This window comes from Stigmatopora nigra, chromosome 15 (genome assembly GCF_051989575.1).
Source record: "Stigmatopora nigra isolate UIUO_SnigA chromosome 15, RoL_Snig_1.1, whole genome shotgun sequence".
Taxonomy (NCBI): domain Eukaryota; kingdom Metazoa; phylum Chordata; class Actinopteri; order Syngnathiformes; family Syngnathidae; genus Stigmatopora; species Stigmatopora nigra.
Genome location: NC_135522.1, coordinates 11,160,677 through 11,180,000, shown reverse-complemented (window position 1 = coordinate 11,180,000; position 19,324 = coordinate 11,160,677). Strand labels below are relative to the sequence as shown.

General features: G+C 38.8%; 3 protein-coding genes across 3 annotated transcripts in view; 1 reads left to right on the top strand and 2 right to left on the bottom strand.

Moving 5' to 3' along the window:
- LOC144208774 (homeobox protein Dlx3b-like) overlaps nucleotides 1–2,690 on the bottom strand; it is a 7,558-nt gene extending 4,868 nt beyond the window's left edge. Inside the window, exon 1 of the mRNA XM_077734786.1 lies at nucleotides 2,381–2,690. Within this exon, the coding sequence (XP_077590912.1) occupies nucleotides 2,381–2,690 (310 nt within the window). The remainder of the gene's footprint in view (nucleotides 1–2,380) is intronic.
- Nucleotides 2,691–5,185: 2,495 nt separating this feature from the next.
- Nucleotides 5,186–9,024, bottom strand: rpain (RPA interacting protein). The gene is made up of 7 exons (XM_077734662.1): nucleotides 8,833–9,024; nucleotides 8,557–8,739; nucleotides 8,400–8,472; nucleotides 7,723–7,837; nucleotides 7,584–7,647; nucleotides 6,226–6,366; nucleotides 5,186–5,285 (listed from the first exon to the last, which is right to left on the bottom strand). Exons 1-7 carry the CDS (start codon nucleotides 8,902–8,904, stop codon nucleotides 5,256–5,258), a joined length of 678 nt encoding a protein of 225 aa, XP_077590788.1. The 5' UTR covers nucleotides 8,905–9,024; the 3' UTR covers nucleotides 5,186–5,255.
- Nucleotides 9,025–11,477: 2,453 nt separating this feature from the next.
- Nucleotides 11,478–17,817, top strand: LOC144209064 (cyclin-dependent kinase 5 activator 1-like). Its single transcript, XM_077735249.1, has 3 exons — nucleotides 11,478–11,843; nucleotides 13,984–14,593; nucleotides 17,224–17,817. The coding sequence occupies exons 2-3, from the start codon at nucleotides 14,078–14,080 to the stop codon at nucleotides 17,713–17,715; spliced, it is 1,008 nt and encodes a 335-aa protein (XP_077591375.1). The 5' UTR covers nucleotides 11,478–11,843; nucleotides 13,984–14,077; the 3' UTR covers nucleotides 17,716–17,817.
- The last annotated feature ends 1,507 nt before the right edge of the window (nucleotides 17,818–19,324 follow it).

The following is a 19,324-nucleotide window of genomic DNA, read 5'->3' as shown; positions in this document are numbered from 1 at the left end:
CTGTGCATCATTTTCTGAATATTTTGAAGGGAATACAATAGCAAACAGCCCATCGGTAGCGAACGTGAGGGTGGAGGTGTGGCAAACCGCTAACCCGGAAAACTAAGCTAAAAAAAGATTAAAACAAAATCAGAATTAAGTTTTGTATAAAGTTACATTAAACATATGTTTGAGTGTGTCTGTATATATTAATTGAAGTTAAATTAAATTTGAACCTCCCTCTCCCCCGCCTACGTGTATGTCGCTGTTTCTACCCTCCGCAAAATGCGTCTAATTTTACTTCTATTAAACATATTTTATTACTATTAAACCAGTAGTTATGTGTTACTTTGTTAATACATGGCGAATTGGAAAAAATAATACATTTTTTTCCAATCCAATATCTTGTTTTTGGTGTTTTTTCTGAGGGTTGGAACAAATTAATTTGTTTTTAATTTATTTCAATGGGAAACATTCGCTCGAGTTACGAAAAGCTCGACATACGAACTCAGTCCTGGAACGGATTAAGATCGTATGTCAAGGTAGGGGTATATCTAAGTGAATGTTGTGAATGAAGTGATATTGATCATTGACGAGAAAATCTACAAAAAGTGCTGTAGAGTTTTGTGTCAAATTGTCAAATTGAGCTTCATATCAGTCTTCACCTACCTGCAAGATTGTTACCAAAACACAACAAATCCATCAGGACTTTGCTGGATTTATTTTGTTTTGGTTCAGGATTTAAGTGGTATAGAAACCAGCATATGCTTGATTTGACTAGCGGCATCTGTAGTCAGTACCTCACCAATCATAGACCACACACCAATAGCACACACTAATGTCGGATAGGGTCTCCAGACCTTGAGATTGAGACCCATAGCAGTATATGGCTCATAGTTCCTGAGAATTTGCGTCATTATTTGCTTAAAAAAATGACCTATTACGTGCTGTTACATTCATTTATTCATTTTCCGTACCGCTTCAATGTTACAAGGGTCGCGGGGATGCTCGAGCCCATTCCAGCCAACTATGTGGTCGACATCGTGAATTAAATGCAATCCCAGAGATGATTTTTTTTTTAAAGTTAATGGAACTTGAAATTAAATTCAACCCAACAAATTCCACTTGCATTTGGGAGTTTTTGTGGAAAATGTGCAAACACTATTGCCCAAAATTAAAAATGTAATTAAAAAGAATTACAGTAAATTAACAGGACTTAAATTTTGACATGAACCAGATTTAAAGTGTTGGTGCCACAATATAAAGGTAACCAGGGTTGTCAAAAGAATCTAGAAGCATTGCTACTGAATTGTCATATCTGGATATGATATTTAATTTGAAAAAGTCTTTTTATGTGTGGGGTGGCTCGGCAGCTTGAGTGGTTAGCATGTCAGCCTCGCAGCTCTGCGGTTCTGGGTTCAAATCCAGGTCGTCCTACCTGTGCGGAATTTGCATTTTCTCCCAAGGCCTGCTTGGGGTTTCTCGGGGTACTCCGGTTTCCTCCCACAGTCCAAAGACATACATAGTCGGTCGGTGAAACATTCTAAATTACCCCTAGGTATAAATGTGAGTGTGAATGGTTGTCCTTGCAACCCTCGTGAGGATAAAACGGTTCAGAATGATATTTATGTTTTTGCACAACACGTCAACAGAAGATTGGTGTTACGGGTTAAATTTGATTTTGCTCGAGTGATTAATTTTTATTTTCCTTAAAAATGAATGACTCAATCATTATCATATATGTATAATATTGATTATCATTTATTTTAAAAGAAAAAAATATATATACATATATATGTATATACATATACATATATATGTATATACATATATATATATATATATATATATATATATATATATATATATATATATATATATATATATATATATATATATATATATATATATATATATATATATATATATATATATATATATATATATATATATATATATATATATATATATATATATATATATATATATATATATATATATATATATATATATATATATATATATATATATATATATATATATATATATGTATATGTACATACACATACATGGTTTATATATAGATAATGTGTGGAATAATTATTGACACTTTAAAAGTATCGTGACAGGAGTAAAGGTAAGCCAACCTGTCTTTAATCCTGAGTCTTTTCATTGAGAGTGTAATTGATAGTCATGTAAGTGACAGTCTGGCAGAAGCTAGCAAAACTCAACATGTCAATTTCTACCTACAGCTTTCCTCCAAGAACTCCCAGAAGAAAAGAAAAAAAGAAACATTTGATTTGTCCTTATTTAAAATGTTAAGCTTGCACAACTTTTTCCAAAGTTCATTTCTTACAAAGACCTGCACTCCGTAAACCAAAGTATTATCATTCTCACTCACCACTGTCTGGTAGAGTTGACTGCGTCTCTCTGCTGAAGCCAGGTTCTCTGTACGTGGAATGCGAGTACGAGTACTCACTTTTTGCGCACTGGAAAGCACCACCTGGGACCATTCCGTTCAAGTTGTAGTGAGTGTACGCGTAAGGATTCATGTGTTGAGCCGAATAAGTTTGCTGGGCCGCGTAAAAATCCTGTGAGCCGTGAGGAGCACCGTATAAGCCCATGTCCCCAGGTGAAGTCTCCGCTTGACTCGGGGACGCACGTAAGTTCGGTTTCTTCTCGTCAAACACAGGTGATGGCTGACCGTTCATATTTAAGGATGTTGACCTCCTACCAAGTAAGTGTTCAGTAATGCAAAAAGTCAAAAGACACAAAAGTGTGGAGCTGGCGTTCTCAAGTTGTCCACGGTGGCGGCGCCCAGCCCACAAGTGGAGCTCCTAATTACAGGGCGCGCCGGGCAGAAGAGAAGGAGTGGATGTCTCCCTCTCATTGGCTCCCCATCGCACTCCCAGCCTCTGCCCCGGGGCCATGACTGCACAGTTTGTCGCCTGTCTGACTCCCTTCTTCTCCCCACAGAAACCTCCAGTGAACCTCTCCCTAAAGCCGTAAAGACACTAAGGCGCGCTAGCAACCAACCAGCCTGAAAACAAACAATCAAAAAAGTTATTCTATCTTCTACTGTAAGCAGGACTTACATTTTCAAATGAACTGCAAGTATATAAGTGTTAGTGTACAAACATACAGGCAGGACTTTCATGCTTCCAGGATAGTTAAATTTATACATAGGGGCAAGTAGAATTTGGTCCGCCACCAATTGTTTAAGTTCTCCCACATAAATAGAGAGAGGCCTGTAATTTTCATCGACAGTGTACTTCAACTATCTCATCTCATTTTCTGAACCGCTTTATCCTCACTAGAGTCGCGGGGGGTGCTGGAGGCCATCCAAGCTGAATTCGGCCCAAAGGCAGAAGACAAACACCCTGAATTGGTGGCCAGCCAATCGCAGGGCACAGGGAGACAACCATTCACGCTCACACTTGTAACCTCGGGGAAATTTAGAAGGTCCAATCAGTCTACCATGCATGTCTTTGGAATGTGGGAGAAAACCGGATTACCTGGAGAAAACCCACACCGGCCAGGAGGGAACGTGCAATCTCCACAAAGATAAACCAACCTGGATTTGAACCCAGGTCCCCCACTGTGAGGCCAACACGCTAACCACTCATGACACATTGTATGACTTTTGAAAGAATTTATTTACAAACTATGGGGAAAGAAGTATTTAGGCAATAACATGTCTCCTTTAATAAACTTGTAGGTCATCCACTCTCTTTTCTGTATCAATGACACCAGTTTGAAATTATTACAAGATTAAAAGACATGTCAGCAGCCTAAAACTTTCAAACCCCCTGAATTACACCATGGCCAAAAAACATAGATCTAAACTCGAGTAACCTGGTGCACACATTTGTTTTTTTTTTAAACTCATTGCCTGCCATTGACAAGTAAAAGTCTAATCTAATTTTACTGCAAGGGCTTTCAGCAATGGTAATTCATAATACAATCTTTTATGATGAAACCGTAGAGGAGATGATTTGCCCTCATAACTTTTGTGCTGCCATTGACAACACGAGACACCCAATCCATTTGAAGTGGGACGGATGGCAGCAAATGAAGTAGATTGCAGGTCTAGCCTACCTTTAATACAAAAAAAAAATAAAAGATAAGTGCTCCATCCAGTTGAAATAGATCTACTAGTTATAAACGCATTGACAGAAATTAACTCCGGTGTGATAGACTGTTTTGGTGTGGCAAGCCCTGAGGTGGTAACCTGAAAATCAGGCAATTTAGAAATTACAATATTAATGCATCGTCCAATCCAATTTTAAGTGGGAGGGCTGACAGTGAATAAGAACATTCAATCTCAGCCCACCCTGTCAAGCTTCTAGAAGGGCAGAGAGCATTATAAAAGACAATACACATAGCAGCTTCCACCATTTCAACCTGCTGCCATCTGGAAGGCGCTACTGAGCTATAACCGCCAAGACAAACAGACCCAAGGACAGATTCTTCCCAAGTGCTGTCACCATACTCAACTCTGGTTCTGCACCTAGGACCTAATCAAGACTTATTACTACTGATAATACTACTTTTATGTTGACCACTTATATATCTATTACTATTTTGTGATTATTCACTCAGCAAGTCATGCAACTAGGCGCGGAATGGTTCCAAAACCGTGTAACCCATCCTGGACTTCTAACGGTACAAGCCTGCTCCACTCTGCTGACCTCACATGGACAACTCTGTATTTATTTCTTATTTAGTAAATATTTAGTGGGCGTCCCAACGACTAAGTGGTTCGGCCTTGGGCCTCACAGTAGGAGACCTGGGTTTAAATCCAGGTCGGTCCACCTGTCTGGAGTTTGCATGTTTTCTGTGGGTTTTCTCCAGGTACTTTGGTTTCCTCGCACATTCCAAAGACATGCATGGTAGGCTGATTGGACACTCTAAATTGCCCCTAAGTATGAGGTTAAGTGTAAATGGTTGTTTGTCTCCTTTAGCACTGCGAATGGATGGCCACCAATTGAAGGTGTTTCTGGCCCAATTTCAGCAGTTCAGAAAATGAGATTAAATAATTATTTAGTGATTATTTATCTCTACGGTATATTGATTTTCTGCACTATGTGGTGAAAACTTTAAATCTCATTATACTAATGTAATGTAATGACAATACAGGCATTCAATTCAGTTCAATTCAATTCAACCCTCTCAGTTCAATTAAATGGCCGTCTGGTGGAGATAGTCAAAATTTGAAAGTAGGCTTTATTCAAACAGGTTCACATAATTATAAATAAAAAAAATGTTGCTCCAAATCATAGGACGATGGAAAGGAAGTCACAATTCTGAAAGCAGAGCAAACACAAAACGATATTAGAAAAAAAACAACAACAACTCAAAACACCAGAGAGACCGTGTTTAACAAATAGTCATAACTCTACTGACAAAATTAATTGGTTCCAGAACTTAATTCGTAACTTGAAAATTTGCAATTACTGTAGTGTTGTACCTCATGTATAAATTCTCTAATTCGTTCCATGGTCCTCACAAGACTACCAACTAAAAACCTTTAAAATTGGGTCCAAAATTATAAGGAAATGATTTATTTAATGTCTTAAAATAAATATAATGGCAGAAAATCCCTGATAAAATGTGCCTGGCGACGCTGAAATAGTTCCCGTCGTGGCCGTTTTAATTGGAGGCATAATACTCGTGTTTGTCCACCAGATGGCGCCAACATCCTCCTTTTTTTTACCAGGGGCCACTTTGTAGTACAACATACATTTTAGACTTTTATGGGTGCCCGCGTACGTCTGTGTGCGTGTAAGTATGTGTCACGTTGTATTTGTATGTTTTTTAATCATTTAATAAGGGGAATTGCAATCATTCATGGGTGGTTATTTAGCCGAAGTGGACAGGTAAGAGAGAATTTTGAAACATGGATAGTGGATGTTGTGAGACAGCCAATTGAATTGAATTATTTTGTTGTCCTTATATTAGATATAATGAAAGTGATGAAAGAGCCCAATGGATGGTGGCAAGGTTCTAAAGTGAGAATCAATGCATCCGAGACAATATTTGCAAAATAAAATAACGGATAGGCAAATGCATTTACTTCTTGGGGGATTTCGTAACTTATTTATCTCTAGGTCGATCATTTGGATATATAAAATGTCGTACTTAGAGGCATTCATAGGTAGAGGTAAGACTGTAGTTAATTAGCAAACTGAAGAAAGTGAGCGTGTACTTATGAAGTTTGGAGAAGCAATGAATTGGGCGTTATACCTTGCAGCTTATCAGCAGGTTGGGAGAGGATTCTAGGTTGGGAGTCAATGAAAAAACAGGATTAAAGCAACAGCCTTCCATGTGTTCCATAACTCTGGATTCTAGAAGATGCCGTAGGACATCTTGGTTGATATTCTTCATCTGAAGTCAATGAAATGGATGAAAAAGGGTCAGCAAAAGTCCTTCTCATTTATTTTAATCTTTTATAGGGTAGGTGACTATTTTTGTTTATTTAAAAATGCTTTCATATATTTAGAATAGAATTAGGTTATCGTCGTATTATAAATGTTTTAAAAAAACATTTTGTTGATAAAAGCTACATTTATTAGAAAATACAGGGCTCTTCCTGGTGATATATTGTTTACATAAATAAACTCTTCCGATGCCCCATGCTAAAACTCAATTTGATTTTAATCTTGTTTTTTTCTTAAATTTGAAAACAGTTGTATTCTTTTTTTATTGAGTTATCATTATATAATTATAATTAATTTATTATCATTATTGATTATTTACTTACTGTCTATTAGGTATAGTTCCATGAGAAATTACCTTTTGCTATGGCCCACGCTAAATTAGATTTTCTTAAATTCTAGGAATTAAAAATTGTATTATTCCTGTTTATTAAACTTTTATAGGAACAATAAAGTTAAAATACAATAATCTGGCCAAGGGACATGTTACCAAATATTAGCGATGCTGTATGTATATTTTTGACCCATCAGATTTGATCACTTTTTTCCGGTTCACCTATAATAAAGTCAGAAAAGAACCAAACTTCATGAATGTTTTGTTGTGACAAAGAAGTATCTGTTCCAATCACTCTATCAGATAAGAATCAGAGTTGTAGAAATATCTGGAAACTCAAGAGAGCCATGACATTATTGTCTTCACAAGTGTATGTACATTTTTGACCTCAACTGCAGGGCATTTGACTCAGTTTTAATCTGATTTTTTATATTTAAATATTGTATCTAAAATGTTTCTTATTTCTACTTTCATTTTTCACTGTGAATAAACTTTTTTTAAAACTACTATTTTTCCTTTTTAGATCTAAAAAAAAAGGTTAAAACAAATGATAGATTTAATATTTGCCCTCTTTTCTGATTTTTTTAAAATTGAATTTAAGGTTAAAAAATCCACTACAAGAGAATATGTACTTTTAAGAGGCTCAAAGAGAAGATTTGCACTAATTGTAATGCAAAAAATGATCTATCCATCAGTACAATCGAAAAAGCTGCCAATTCAGTAATCGAATAATTTTAGATGGAAGACATAACGGCCATCTGGATGAAATTGAAACTACGACGTGGCCCGCAACAAAAAATGAGTTTGAAACCCCTGCCGTAGAGTGTACAAACCTCTGTATTTATGTGGAGGCCACAGGGGCAGGAGATGAAACATTCGTTGATATTCAAGTAATTCCTAGCAGACATTAGATTTAGGTCAGTCTCTAAAAACTCACATAGTCCTCACAGTTCAAAAACTTGGTTTACTTACATGCGGCATATTGGACAAATTAATTGGGCTTGTTCTTCGATCCCTTCCACAACATATGATAAGTATTCCTGCTCAAATTGTTGGTTCCTCTCATACTCTTCAATAATAGATATTTCTGAAACATAAGAGGTAAGGGCATATGCTCAATATCAATTCCAACAACTAGAAGACTAAAAATAATAATCTTTTTAGTATATATTCAAAGTGAGTGAAATTCATCGTGGCCGGTCTACTTGCCGAAAGACATTTAGCCGACTGACATCTGGCCGACAGCCAACTCGCCGAAAGACCATCTGGCCGAACGTAGAATTAGCCGAACGACTAGTTGGCCGACCGACTATCTAGCCGAAGAACGTTTAGCCGAAGCGCGAAGAATGTGTGTTCAAGGTTATAATAATTTTTAATTTGTTTAAGAATAAAGATACTGATATTTTTCCCACAAATATTTTTTTTTATCTGCACTTATTTTCAAGAGACAGAAAGCTCAAAACTGCTTATCCTCAGCAAGGATCACGGTCTGTGCTGGAGTGTATATATGTATATATACGTATGTATGTATATATGTATATACATGTACATATATATGTATGTATATATGTACGTATATATGTATGTAAATATGTACGTATATATGTATGTATATATATATACACATATATATACAAATTAAAGATTACCGTAAGATTGGAGCTCTTGCTGGATTTCTTCCAAAACTGCTTGTTCATCGTATTCCTTCATAACGGTGTGCAACTGTTAAAAAAGGTATGCATATTGAAAATGGTGGGCGTCCTATATTTATGAATAAAGAAAAACATTGAGTTTTGGAGTGGGTACCTCTGCAATGCCACCTGCCCCCCAGAGTGATGGCAATCTTCGATTCTCTGACTGCAGAGTGGTCCATTCTTCCTCCATAACCTCCTGGGCAATGAATGGGGTGTTGAGACCAGTGCCTACACCCATCTTGCGATATTTGTCAAGCAATCTCGACCGGCTACCATTTAGCCTCTCGACACAGCGCTGTTGAAAATGTAACGAGAACATAATGCAACACAGTTGATTCCCAACAATGTGACTACAAGAAAGCTAAGCAATGACAAAACTCTACTCTACCTTACGGAATGTTTCCTTCCATGGTGGGGTTGTTTCTTTATAAAGCGAGCGATGTTTCTGAAAAGATTCCATTTGATTTTTTAGACAAACACGCCTAGAAACTCCATGCTAGCGAAGGGAGCATAATTTCCCGCAAGAAAATAATAAAAACAACAACAACCCCATTGGTGCTTTTAATACGTAGGAGGAAGTGACGTAAGGGTTGCCACCCATTGGATTGTGGGAAATGTCAGTCAACCAAGACGGCATTCTCGCTGAAATAAACAAAAAAGGGACATTGATACAAACTGTTCTGTTTTGAACTGTTTTGTGGAGAATTCAGAAACAATTCAGTAGTTCTTTTATCTGATCTTACTGTTTCTGCAATGACTTTTAGAAGGAATTTTGCTATTTCATTATGGGGAACAAGAACATGAACTTGAAACGAAATATCCTGATTTTGTTTGGATGATTCTTTTGATAATGTAATTTAATATATGTAGTAATAATAATTTAAACAAATAATTATTGAAACAAAAAAAACCTTTCTAACTCATCAGCCGTTTTGTATCAGTGCCATTTGTTAAATTCGGGAATATAAAACTAATGGAACGTGATCTTAAACGCAGTTAAACATTATCTCTTCTGAAACCAATTCAATGAAAATCAATGCTTGCAATTTCACAACTTCAAAATTCATTTTTTTTTTTGTACAGCAAATTGTTTTTAAATCCGTTCATGAGGGAAGTTTTCCGACGCAAGATGGCCGCTAGCTACTTACGTCCCGGCAAACTTTAGACATCTAGGTTCATCCACAGATTTCTATTTGAAAATAAAAGGAACAAAGTCATTTAAAATATTTTAACTGTAGTATTAATTGTTGATATTACCTCCCCCAAAAACACAACAGTTTTTGGAGATAAATATATTAGCAAAGGTTAATCGACACTATTGATAACTGTGATGGACAGACAAAAGGGACCTTGACTGAGTGCATCCGGGTTTACTACGCGAATTGATGCTGAAACAAACACAGCAATGATCCGTACATTGCGGTGGCGGACAGCTAGTGTCATCAATGAAAGAAAAAGTTGTTTTCTTGGTTGTACTAAAACAATTAATCATAAGAAAAGAACATATTTTTGAAACTAGTGGGAACACCCATAATGTCCAAAGTACAAACATTTTCTACTCTCATTCATTCATTTTCTGAACCGCTTTATCCTCATTAGGTTCGCGAGGGGTGTTGGAGCCTATCCCAGTTGACTTCGGGCCAGAGGCGGGGGCCAGCCGATCGATCGTAGGGCACAAGGAGACGGGCAACCAATCACTCTCACACTCATTTGTAGGGGATATTTAGAGTGTCCAATCAGCCTACAATGGATGTTTTTGGTGGAATGTGTGAGGAAACCAGAGTACCCAGAGAAAACCCACACAGGCCTGAGGCGAACTTGCAAACTCCACACAGGTGGACCGACCCAGGTTGAACCCAGGACCCCAGAGCTGTGAGGCTGACATGCTAACGACTCAAGCCGCCAGGCCACTTGCTCCTCTCAGTCAAAACAAATTGGACGCCTTGACGCACAAACTGGAATTAACCCACACCCATACCTAGTGCAATTTAGAGTGTCCAATCAGCCTATCATGCATGTTTTTGGAATGTGGGAGGAAACTATAGTACCCGGGGGAAACCCACGCAGGCTTGGGAAGAACATGCAGTCTCCACACAGGTGGACCTGGATTTGAACCTAGGACTGTGAGGCCGACATGCTAACCACTCGTTCCACCGGACCGCCGAACTCGATAAATCTAACACTTAAATTTATTTTGAACAATCAGAGTCACACTCATCCCAAAGTTTATGTTCTTCCGCATGTCTCCATCACACCCTCCTACTCAATCAGTTCCCCACCCGCAAAGCAATTCTGCTACATCTGTTGGGCTGAATCAGCACCTCGGACAGCGAATGGTTCTGAAAGGACAGTGGTAAATTTCCGGGAGTTTATCACTATGCGTCAAATCAATTTGAATTGATAGGGTGGCAGAGGAGGAATATTCGTTCTTTTACCGCCAAGCCTTCCAATTCAAATAGATTTGACATCTATAACCACCAATGACAGCCAGTGACTTAATCATCTGCAAAATAAATAAATAAAAAAAGCAATAATGTCTATTTATCGACCAAACCTAGTTTCAACACATAGAGTTGCTCTAATTCACACAACTCATCTTTATCCCCCCTGATATGCACTTCTTTCATTCTGTTCCTCACCCGCAGTAGACATTCTAACACATCTGCTGGGCTGCATCCACAGCTCGGAGAGCGAATGGGTTCTGATAGGACAGACTCAGCGGACCGCCAATGGCTTCATCGGGTTACAACGCAGACCGCGTTTCGGTGGCGGAAGTAGCAGCGGCAGGATTAGCAGCATCCTTTCTGTAGCCAATCACAAGGCTGCATTTACCTCCTCCATCCAACCCAAATAACTATAGACGTCTGCATCGAAACTCTCCCCCCCCCCCCCTGCACCCCCCTCCCCCCCCCCCTCTCTCTCTCTCTCTCTCTCTCTCTCTCTCTCTCTCTCTCTCTCTCTCTCTCTCTCTCTCTCTCTCTCTCTCTCTCTCTCTCTCTCTCTCTCTCTCTCTCTCTCCCCCCTCCCACCCCCATCCCTCTCACACTTACGCTCTGCCAAGGGTAGACGCTAATGTCTATTTTTGGAATTTGTCGAGGCAATTTTCTCCTCGTTTGTTTGGATTTTTTTTGCATTATATATTTTTATTTGTCCTTTTAATTCAACCCGCATACGATAGATAGATGGAACAACTGTGACCGTGTCGATTTTTTTCCTCAATGGACGACGTTTTTCAATTGGCATCCCAGCATATGTGGCTGTTCCGTTTCGAGATTTTGTATTCCCTCGACCACAACGGGAAGTGTCTGATTTAAAGATGAAATAAGAGGGAAGCCCACGGGGACGAAGCAGAATTTGAAGATTCCATGGCTTGTGAAAGAAGATTCAATTAATTGTCAGGTAGGAAAGAACTGCAACCCCAGACACCCCCTCCCCCTACACACTTTATTTAAATCACACAGTTCATTAACATGCAATAATCGACCAGAGATTAAACATTATAAACGCCGAAGTTCTAAAGAAATAAAAACAAACACTAAAACTGATTGTTTGGGTAGACGTGCGGTGAGTTCAGGTTCATTTAATAAAATTGTTCCTTAATGAAATTCTGTGAGCATCTATTGCGGAGCTATGCTTATGCATTATGTATGTATGACACAACGTGATGCTTGTGCATTCCGTGTGCTAAAAAGAGGTGGTGGGGGTCTTGTTTTCAAGGCTTCCATTTTGAAGCTAAGATGGATGCTTGCGCACATTTTCTTTCTCATGCTTCCCTGGCCTATCTTAATTCTTATATAATACCGCTGAGCACTACAGGCCGGCATAGGCAGTGGTGAAGAGAGCCACAATAGGATATAGCATGGTGTTATATATTCAACCTCAATAATGGCCTACTTAATAGCTTTGAAAAACAGTAAGGTAAAAAATAAATAGTCAATTTATGGATAACACAGGCATGCTGCTCGTTTTCTGGGTTGATTTTGCTGGCAAAATGTAATCTGGACTAGGCTAGTCGTCGATAAATTACAGGGTTTTCATCATTTCCTCTCTTGTGTATACTATGTCTATCTTGCAATTCCAAATAATTGAATAAATGAATTATTAAAAAAGGCAGCCCGGCAAATGAGTGGTTAGCACATTGACCTCACAGTGGGGGGACCTAGGTTCAAATCCAGGTTGGTCCACCTGTGTGAAGTTGCATGTTGCGTGGGTTTTCTCCAGGTACTCCAGTCTCCTACCACATTCCCAAGGCATGCGTGCTAGGCTGATTGGACTCTCTAAATTGCCCTTAGGTAGGAATGTGAATGTGAATGGTTGTTTGTCTCCTTGTGCCCTGTGATCGGTTGCCCACCGATTCAGGGTATCCTTCGCCCATGGCCCAGAGTTGGGATAGGCTCCAGCACCCAGATGACCCCAGTGAGGATAAAGCAGTTCAGAAAAGGAGAGATGAGAGAATTATTAAAAATAATACATTGAGTATTGACTAATGGCATCCACATAGGTTGACATTACACGGCCCCAAATTTGATGTCCACATAAATGCATGGGAGGATAAGGATATATGGTTAGACTACTTTGAGTAATTTGCAAAATAAAACGAAAGGCGAAACTTAAATCTGGTGTCATCATATGTGAAGATCACATTTTTGGTCATGGAGACCACAATAAGTATAACATTTATTTGTTATTAGTCATTATTACATCTTTAAATATTATCATTATTATTGATAAGAAAAGGAATTATAAATACATAACATATAGGCAAAAATGTGGATGAGTGGTTAGCATGTCAACATCACAGTTTTGAGATCAAGGGTTCAATCCAGCCCTCCTGTGTGTAGTCCCCTGCGTACTGCCCATTCACTCCGGATAGGCTCCAGCACCCCCTGTGATCCTTGTGAGGTTAAATCCAATAGAACATGAATAAACAAATGATTAGATACAACATAAAATGGCTCCCTAATATTATTTTTTAAATTTTGTTTTGATTTACTTTGACTTTTTCTATTATTATTATTATTTTATTCTTTCAAACACATTTCCTCCCATCAATTATAAAAGATGTCCAATTTCTGTAAACGGGGAATGTCTTTGTTCATTAGTGATTGCCAGTGGAAATGAATTGGACCTCTAGCACCGTCAATGGAAGCCAGTGAGTTAATATTGATAGTACTGAACCGAAATGCTCCTTTGTAACAACATTAACAGTGTTCTCGAGCTTAAGAGTTTCCTCCTTTAGAATGCAGGAATAGAAACACTGTCTTGATGTCAGTACTTTCACAAAAGAACATTTAGTGTATTCCTTATTGTAGAAGGGCTAGAGGGTGCTCAGTTGTCATGGCAACTGTGAGACTGTAAATCCCAGTGGAAACAGTGGTCTTCAGCAGAGAGCCAATCTGAGCTAAATATTAGGATTTCTTTCACAGCTTAGTAGGAAAATGGCAGATTGCACATTTGTGAGTGATAGCACTCACAGTGAGTGTTTGTTTGCTTTGTAATTGATGTTATAATGTTATTTCTTCTTTCTTTCTTCTCCCAGATTTTCCAAGGTGAGACATTGTTCTTCTTTTCCAGACAAGAAGGATACCCATCACTGCTCCCCATCACCACTTTGCTGACCCTTGCCAGGCATCATGGGTACAGTTTTGTCTCTTTCCCCCAGCTACCGCAAAGCAGCCCTGTTTGAGGATGGCCCAGCTACAGTGGGTCACTACACAGCGGTGCAGAACAGTAAGAACGCCAAAGATGCTGCGGCAGCTACTGCCAAATCCCTCAAACGCCCCTCCATAATCAGTGTGCTGCCATGGAAACGCATTGTAGCCGTATCAGCTAAGAGAAAAGGCTCCAAGAAGCTGCAGTCAGAAGGCGGTGATGGTGGGAAGGGGTGCTCGCCAGACACAGAAAATTCCCTCACCACTAATTCGGCTTCGAACAGCTTGAAGCTGAAGAAGTCACAATCCTGTGCGAATCTTTCTGCGTACTCATCCTGCCAGGATCCCTCAGCCACTGCTTTGACTACCTCCTCTCACCTCCCCACCTCCAAGACCCTCATCAACGTAGCTACTGTCGCTGCCAAAAAGAATTCCCTCACTGGCTCTGGGATTCAACCTCCCACTGCAGTAGGCACACCAAAGCGTGTCATTGTTCAGGTATATATATTTTATTTTTATATATACCAAGTGAGCTTATTCTTTAAAATTTTATGAATCATTACAGAACTACTGGAAAAATTATGTAATGGCAAAAGACGTCCATTAACTCATTGGTAGACATTAATTGCACTAGTACATGTCAACTCCATTTGAAGAGGGAAGAGTGGCAGTGAATAAATGAATTTTCTTTCGTTGTAACCCTGACATTTCAAATGAATTGCACTAGTGAAAAAAATATTCAAATTTACAGTACAAAGATGTCAAGAGTGAAATCATCTGTCATCGACAAAATTAAATTAGAAATTTGTTGACGTATTAATCAAAACCACATGAATAAAATAGTATATATATATATATATATATATATATATATATATATATATATATATATATATATATATATATATATATATATATATATATATATATATATATATATATATATATATATATATATATATATATATATATATATATATATATATATATATATATATATATATATATATATATATATATATATATATATATATATACATTGAAATGAATGAGTCACTATTCTGTGTTTTTATTATTATATGACTACCATGAGTCACCAATCCATTTGAAGTGGGAGTGGTTGCAGTAGACTAATATTCGCTCTCATTGTCTAAGTTCAAATGGATTGGACATCGTATAGTGATAAAGTTTAAATTTAAATTCATAGCAGAGGGATGACAAGAGCGAAATAAAAGGGTTCAGTGCCATTGAGGAAAATCTACATGATCATAGGCAGTGAACAAGTATAGATAGATCAACCTGTTAAAATAATTTTTCCCAAATTATCAAAGGATTTGGTAGATAAAATAAATTATTTCCCCCTCAAAACAAATCAGAATAAAATCATTTTATGATTAATCTGTGCATTCTAACAATGTCAATGTCCAATAATCATGATCATTGGCTGTGAGCATGTCAGGAGTCGCTGGATCGCCTCTCCTGACATGACGTCACTATGGTTATCAGCCGTGGCTAATTACGTGATTGGATTATTTTTGGTATTTAAGCATTGTGATTTCTGTGGACGCCGTTGGATCGTCTGATGTAGTACTGGTTTAGTTCTGGTTTCGTTTCCTGTAATCCTCGTAGTCATTGCTGTTAGGTTCGCCGCCGCGTAGTGCGAGGCGATCGGAGGGGAAGTTGAACCCAGATGCAGAGTCGCCGAAGGAATGGAAAGGTGAGGCAGATCTGTAGCTCTTGTAGGTCGATTTATTGAACGGGGTAACATAACTTCAACAACTTAGCTTGTCCACTCATTACAAACGAAAGTACATGCGGCGTGGCGTCAAATGGAAACAGCAATGACTACGAGGATTACAGGAAACGAAACCAGAACTAAACCAGTACTACATCAGACGATCCAACGGCGTCCACAGAAGTCACAATGCTTAAATACCAAAAATAATCCAATCACGTAATTAGCCACGGCTGATAACCATAGTGACGTCATGTCAGGAGAGGCGATCCAGCGACTCCTGACAGTGCTGTTAGGTTCGCCGCCGCGTAGTGCGAGGCGATCGGAGGGGAAGTTGAACCCAGATGCAGAGTCGCCGAAGGAATGGAAAGGTGAGGCAGATCTGTAGCTCTTGTAGGTCGATTTATTGAACGGGGTAACATAACTTCAACAACTTAGCTTGTCCACTCATTACAAACGAAAGTACATGCGGCGTGGCGTCAAATGGAAACAGCAATGACTACGAGGATTACAGGAAACGAAACCAGAACTAAACCAGTACTACATCAGACGATCCAACGGCGTCCACAGAAGTCACAATGCTTAAATACCAAAAATAATCCAATCACGTAATTAGCCACGGCTGATAACCATAGTGACGTCATGTCAGGAGAGGCGATCCAGCGACTCCTGACAGAGCAAGTTAATTTATTCTATAGACTTGCACTTCATATATCCATTGATCAATTAATCTGTCAACTAATTTCCTCATTAATCTCATTTTGTGAATGAAAATGAGTTGGTCACTAGTAGACGTCCAACTTATTTTTGAACCAGGACATTGCAATAAACATTCATAAAATCCCTGCCATCCTCTAATTTCAAATGGTTTGAACAGCTACTAGTGAAGAACTCAGCGAAATATGAATCAGAAAGATAATTGGACGCCACATGATTGTCCATTTCCCAGCGTCAATGGCAACGAAAGACTTCATTGAATTGGATTGGTTTGGATAACTTTATTCATCCCGTATTTGGGAAATTACATTGCGGCAGTAGCAAGAGGGTAATTAGACAGAACTGCAAAGCAAAAGCCCAAAGTGCAAAGCAAATCAAAGTAATGGAATCATCAAATCATTAAAACATAAAAGCAGCAAAAACACAAAACGAACAAGAGCGAACGCAGCTACCGCGGCCATTTTTAAACAGCGCCATTTTGGTTGCGGTAACTGAATCGGACTCAAAAAGACGTTGTAAAGTTGGACAAAAACTGGAACCCCACTGAACAGCAAGGCAAAAGCACAAAGTACAAAGCAAATCAAAGTAAATGTAATCATAAAAATTGGAATTCCTGAGCATTTTGAATCTTCACTTAACAATTCCTTTTCATATTCCCTTACATTGCTTTCCGCAGGCCTCCACCAGCGAGCTGATGCGCAGCCTCGGCGAATTCCTATGCCGCCGCTGCTACCGTCTTAAGCGTCTCTCACCGACCGATCCCGTGCTGTGGCTGCGTAGTGTAGACCGCTCCCTCCTCCTTCAAGGTTGGCAGGATCAGGGTTTTATCACTCCGGCAAACGTGGTCTTCCTCTACATGCTGTGCCGTGACGTCGTCTCTGCCGAGGTGGCCTCGGAGCGTGAGCTGCAGGCCTCGCTGCTCACTTGCCTCTACCTGTCCTACTCCTACATGGGCAACGAGATTTCATACCCACTGAAGCCCTTCCTGGTTGAAGCCGAGAAGGAAGCGTTTTGGGACCGCTGCTTGGAAATCATCACCCGCATGAGCGGCAAAATGCTCCAGATCAACACCGATCCGCACTTCTTTACCCAGGTCTTTGCCGACCTAAAGAATGAGAGCAAGAAAGAAGAGGAGAAGACCAAACTATTTATAGGCCTTGACCGATAAACGTACGCGGGTAAAAAAGAAAAAGGATGTGGGAATTGAGCGGTTAGATATCGAAATGAATGGTGGACTACTAATACCGTGTAAAACTACTTTGAAACACTAGTGTTGTCTGGCGTCTCTTAAATTTCAGAACAAGCCACTTGAAATGCAGAACTCATCTATATTTGTAGCAATTATTACTATGTACGTTAAACCTATTTCAAATACTATCCTAGTATTCGCTTAGCGGCCGTCCAATCACGTGGCTCTGCATTCTTCGGAATTCAATGAGTTCATCTCTACTATACATCAAATCCATTTGAACAGAAGCAATGCTGGGGTCTCTCAAGAAATCCCTGGTGCCGCCAACCCACCCTTACACACTGCAAAAAAATTGAATTTTTGCACACAAATGAAGAATAAGAAATGTCATACTTAAAAATAAGTAAACAACATGTGAGGCCACACCGAAAGACAAATAAAGTTAGCAGACACATTTAATAATATAACTACATAATCAATTTACACACATTAAATTAAGTTTCCCCTTTCACAAAATATGCAGTGTCCGAAATACGCCAGATGGGGAGTCCCTCAATGGGGGTAACTGCAGTGTCATTTTAAATGGAACTGCAGTGTCATTTTAAATGGCCAATTCTTTTCATTTTTGTGGAATACATTTGGCCAGCCCATTGCTGGCCCTTTTTGTGGCCAGGACCCCCAAGCAACGACCTAGCTTGCCTGTACACGAATCACACGTCTGCATTTGAAGTGAGAAGCTGGTGGTGAAAAAACATTTGTTTGTTTTCCGGACAGACTTTCCCAGTTGAATTGGATTGAATGTTTATGACTGTCAATGGCAGGTAATGAGTTAATAAAGCTGTAACGGACTCAGGAAACATGAAATGTTTCCCGCTGCTGTTAAAAGTAGGAAAAAAATCAAATGATAGTTTTGACTATATTGATTTGAAGATTTGAAAGGGATAGAAACGCCAGACAACATTCATTTTTAGGAGTTAAAGATGTAAAGATATGGTATATTGATACCACGTTGCATGAGCTCACGTCATCATTGCACACTGCTTATTGCCAACTCCATTGAACCTTAATCCTAGTCCCTTGCCAATGCGGATTGCACTCATCAACACAGGCTGTGATGCCCATTGTTGAAACTTAAAAAAAAAAAAAGAAAAAAAAAACATGAAATCTGTATTAAATTTAATATTAATACATTCTTTAGGTACACACCTTGAAAGTAATTTGGTGTTATTCAAAGCTTCTTCGAATTTACATTTTGACCACACATCAGCAAAACAAGCCAGCATTAAATTGTTTACAAGAATATACGAAAATACAGTACTGAACTCTCCTTTACATTTCCTTTTAGTATATTTTAACTCCCCACAAGTGTAATGAAGCATTGTAAACTACTGCTCTATTGGATTGTCAGCTCATACTTGAAGTGGAGAGTCTATGGGACCTTGGGTTTTCTTAAATTATGCCACCATCTTAACTCATTGTCTGTCATTAACTGGGAGCAGCAAGTTTGCTTTAAAGGGGACTTAATGGCACTCAAAGATGAGCCATCATAGCCAGACCTCACTATTTAAAGTAATTGGACGACTATTGA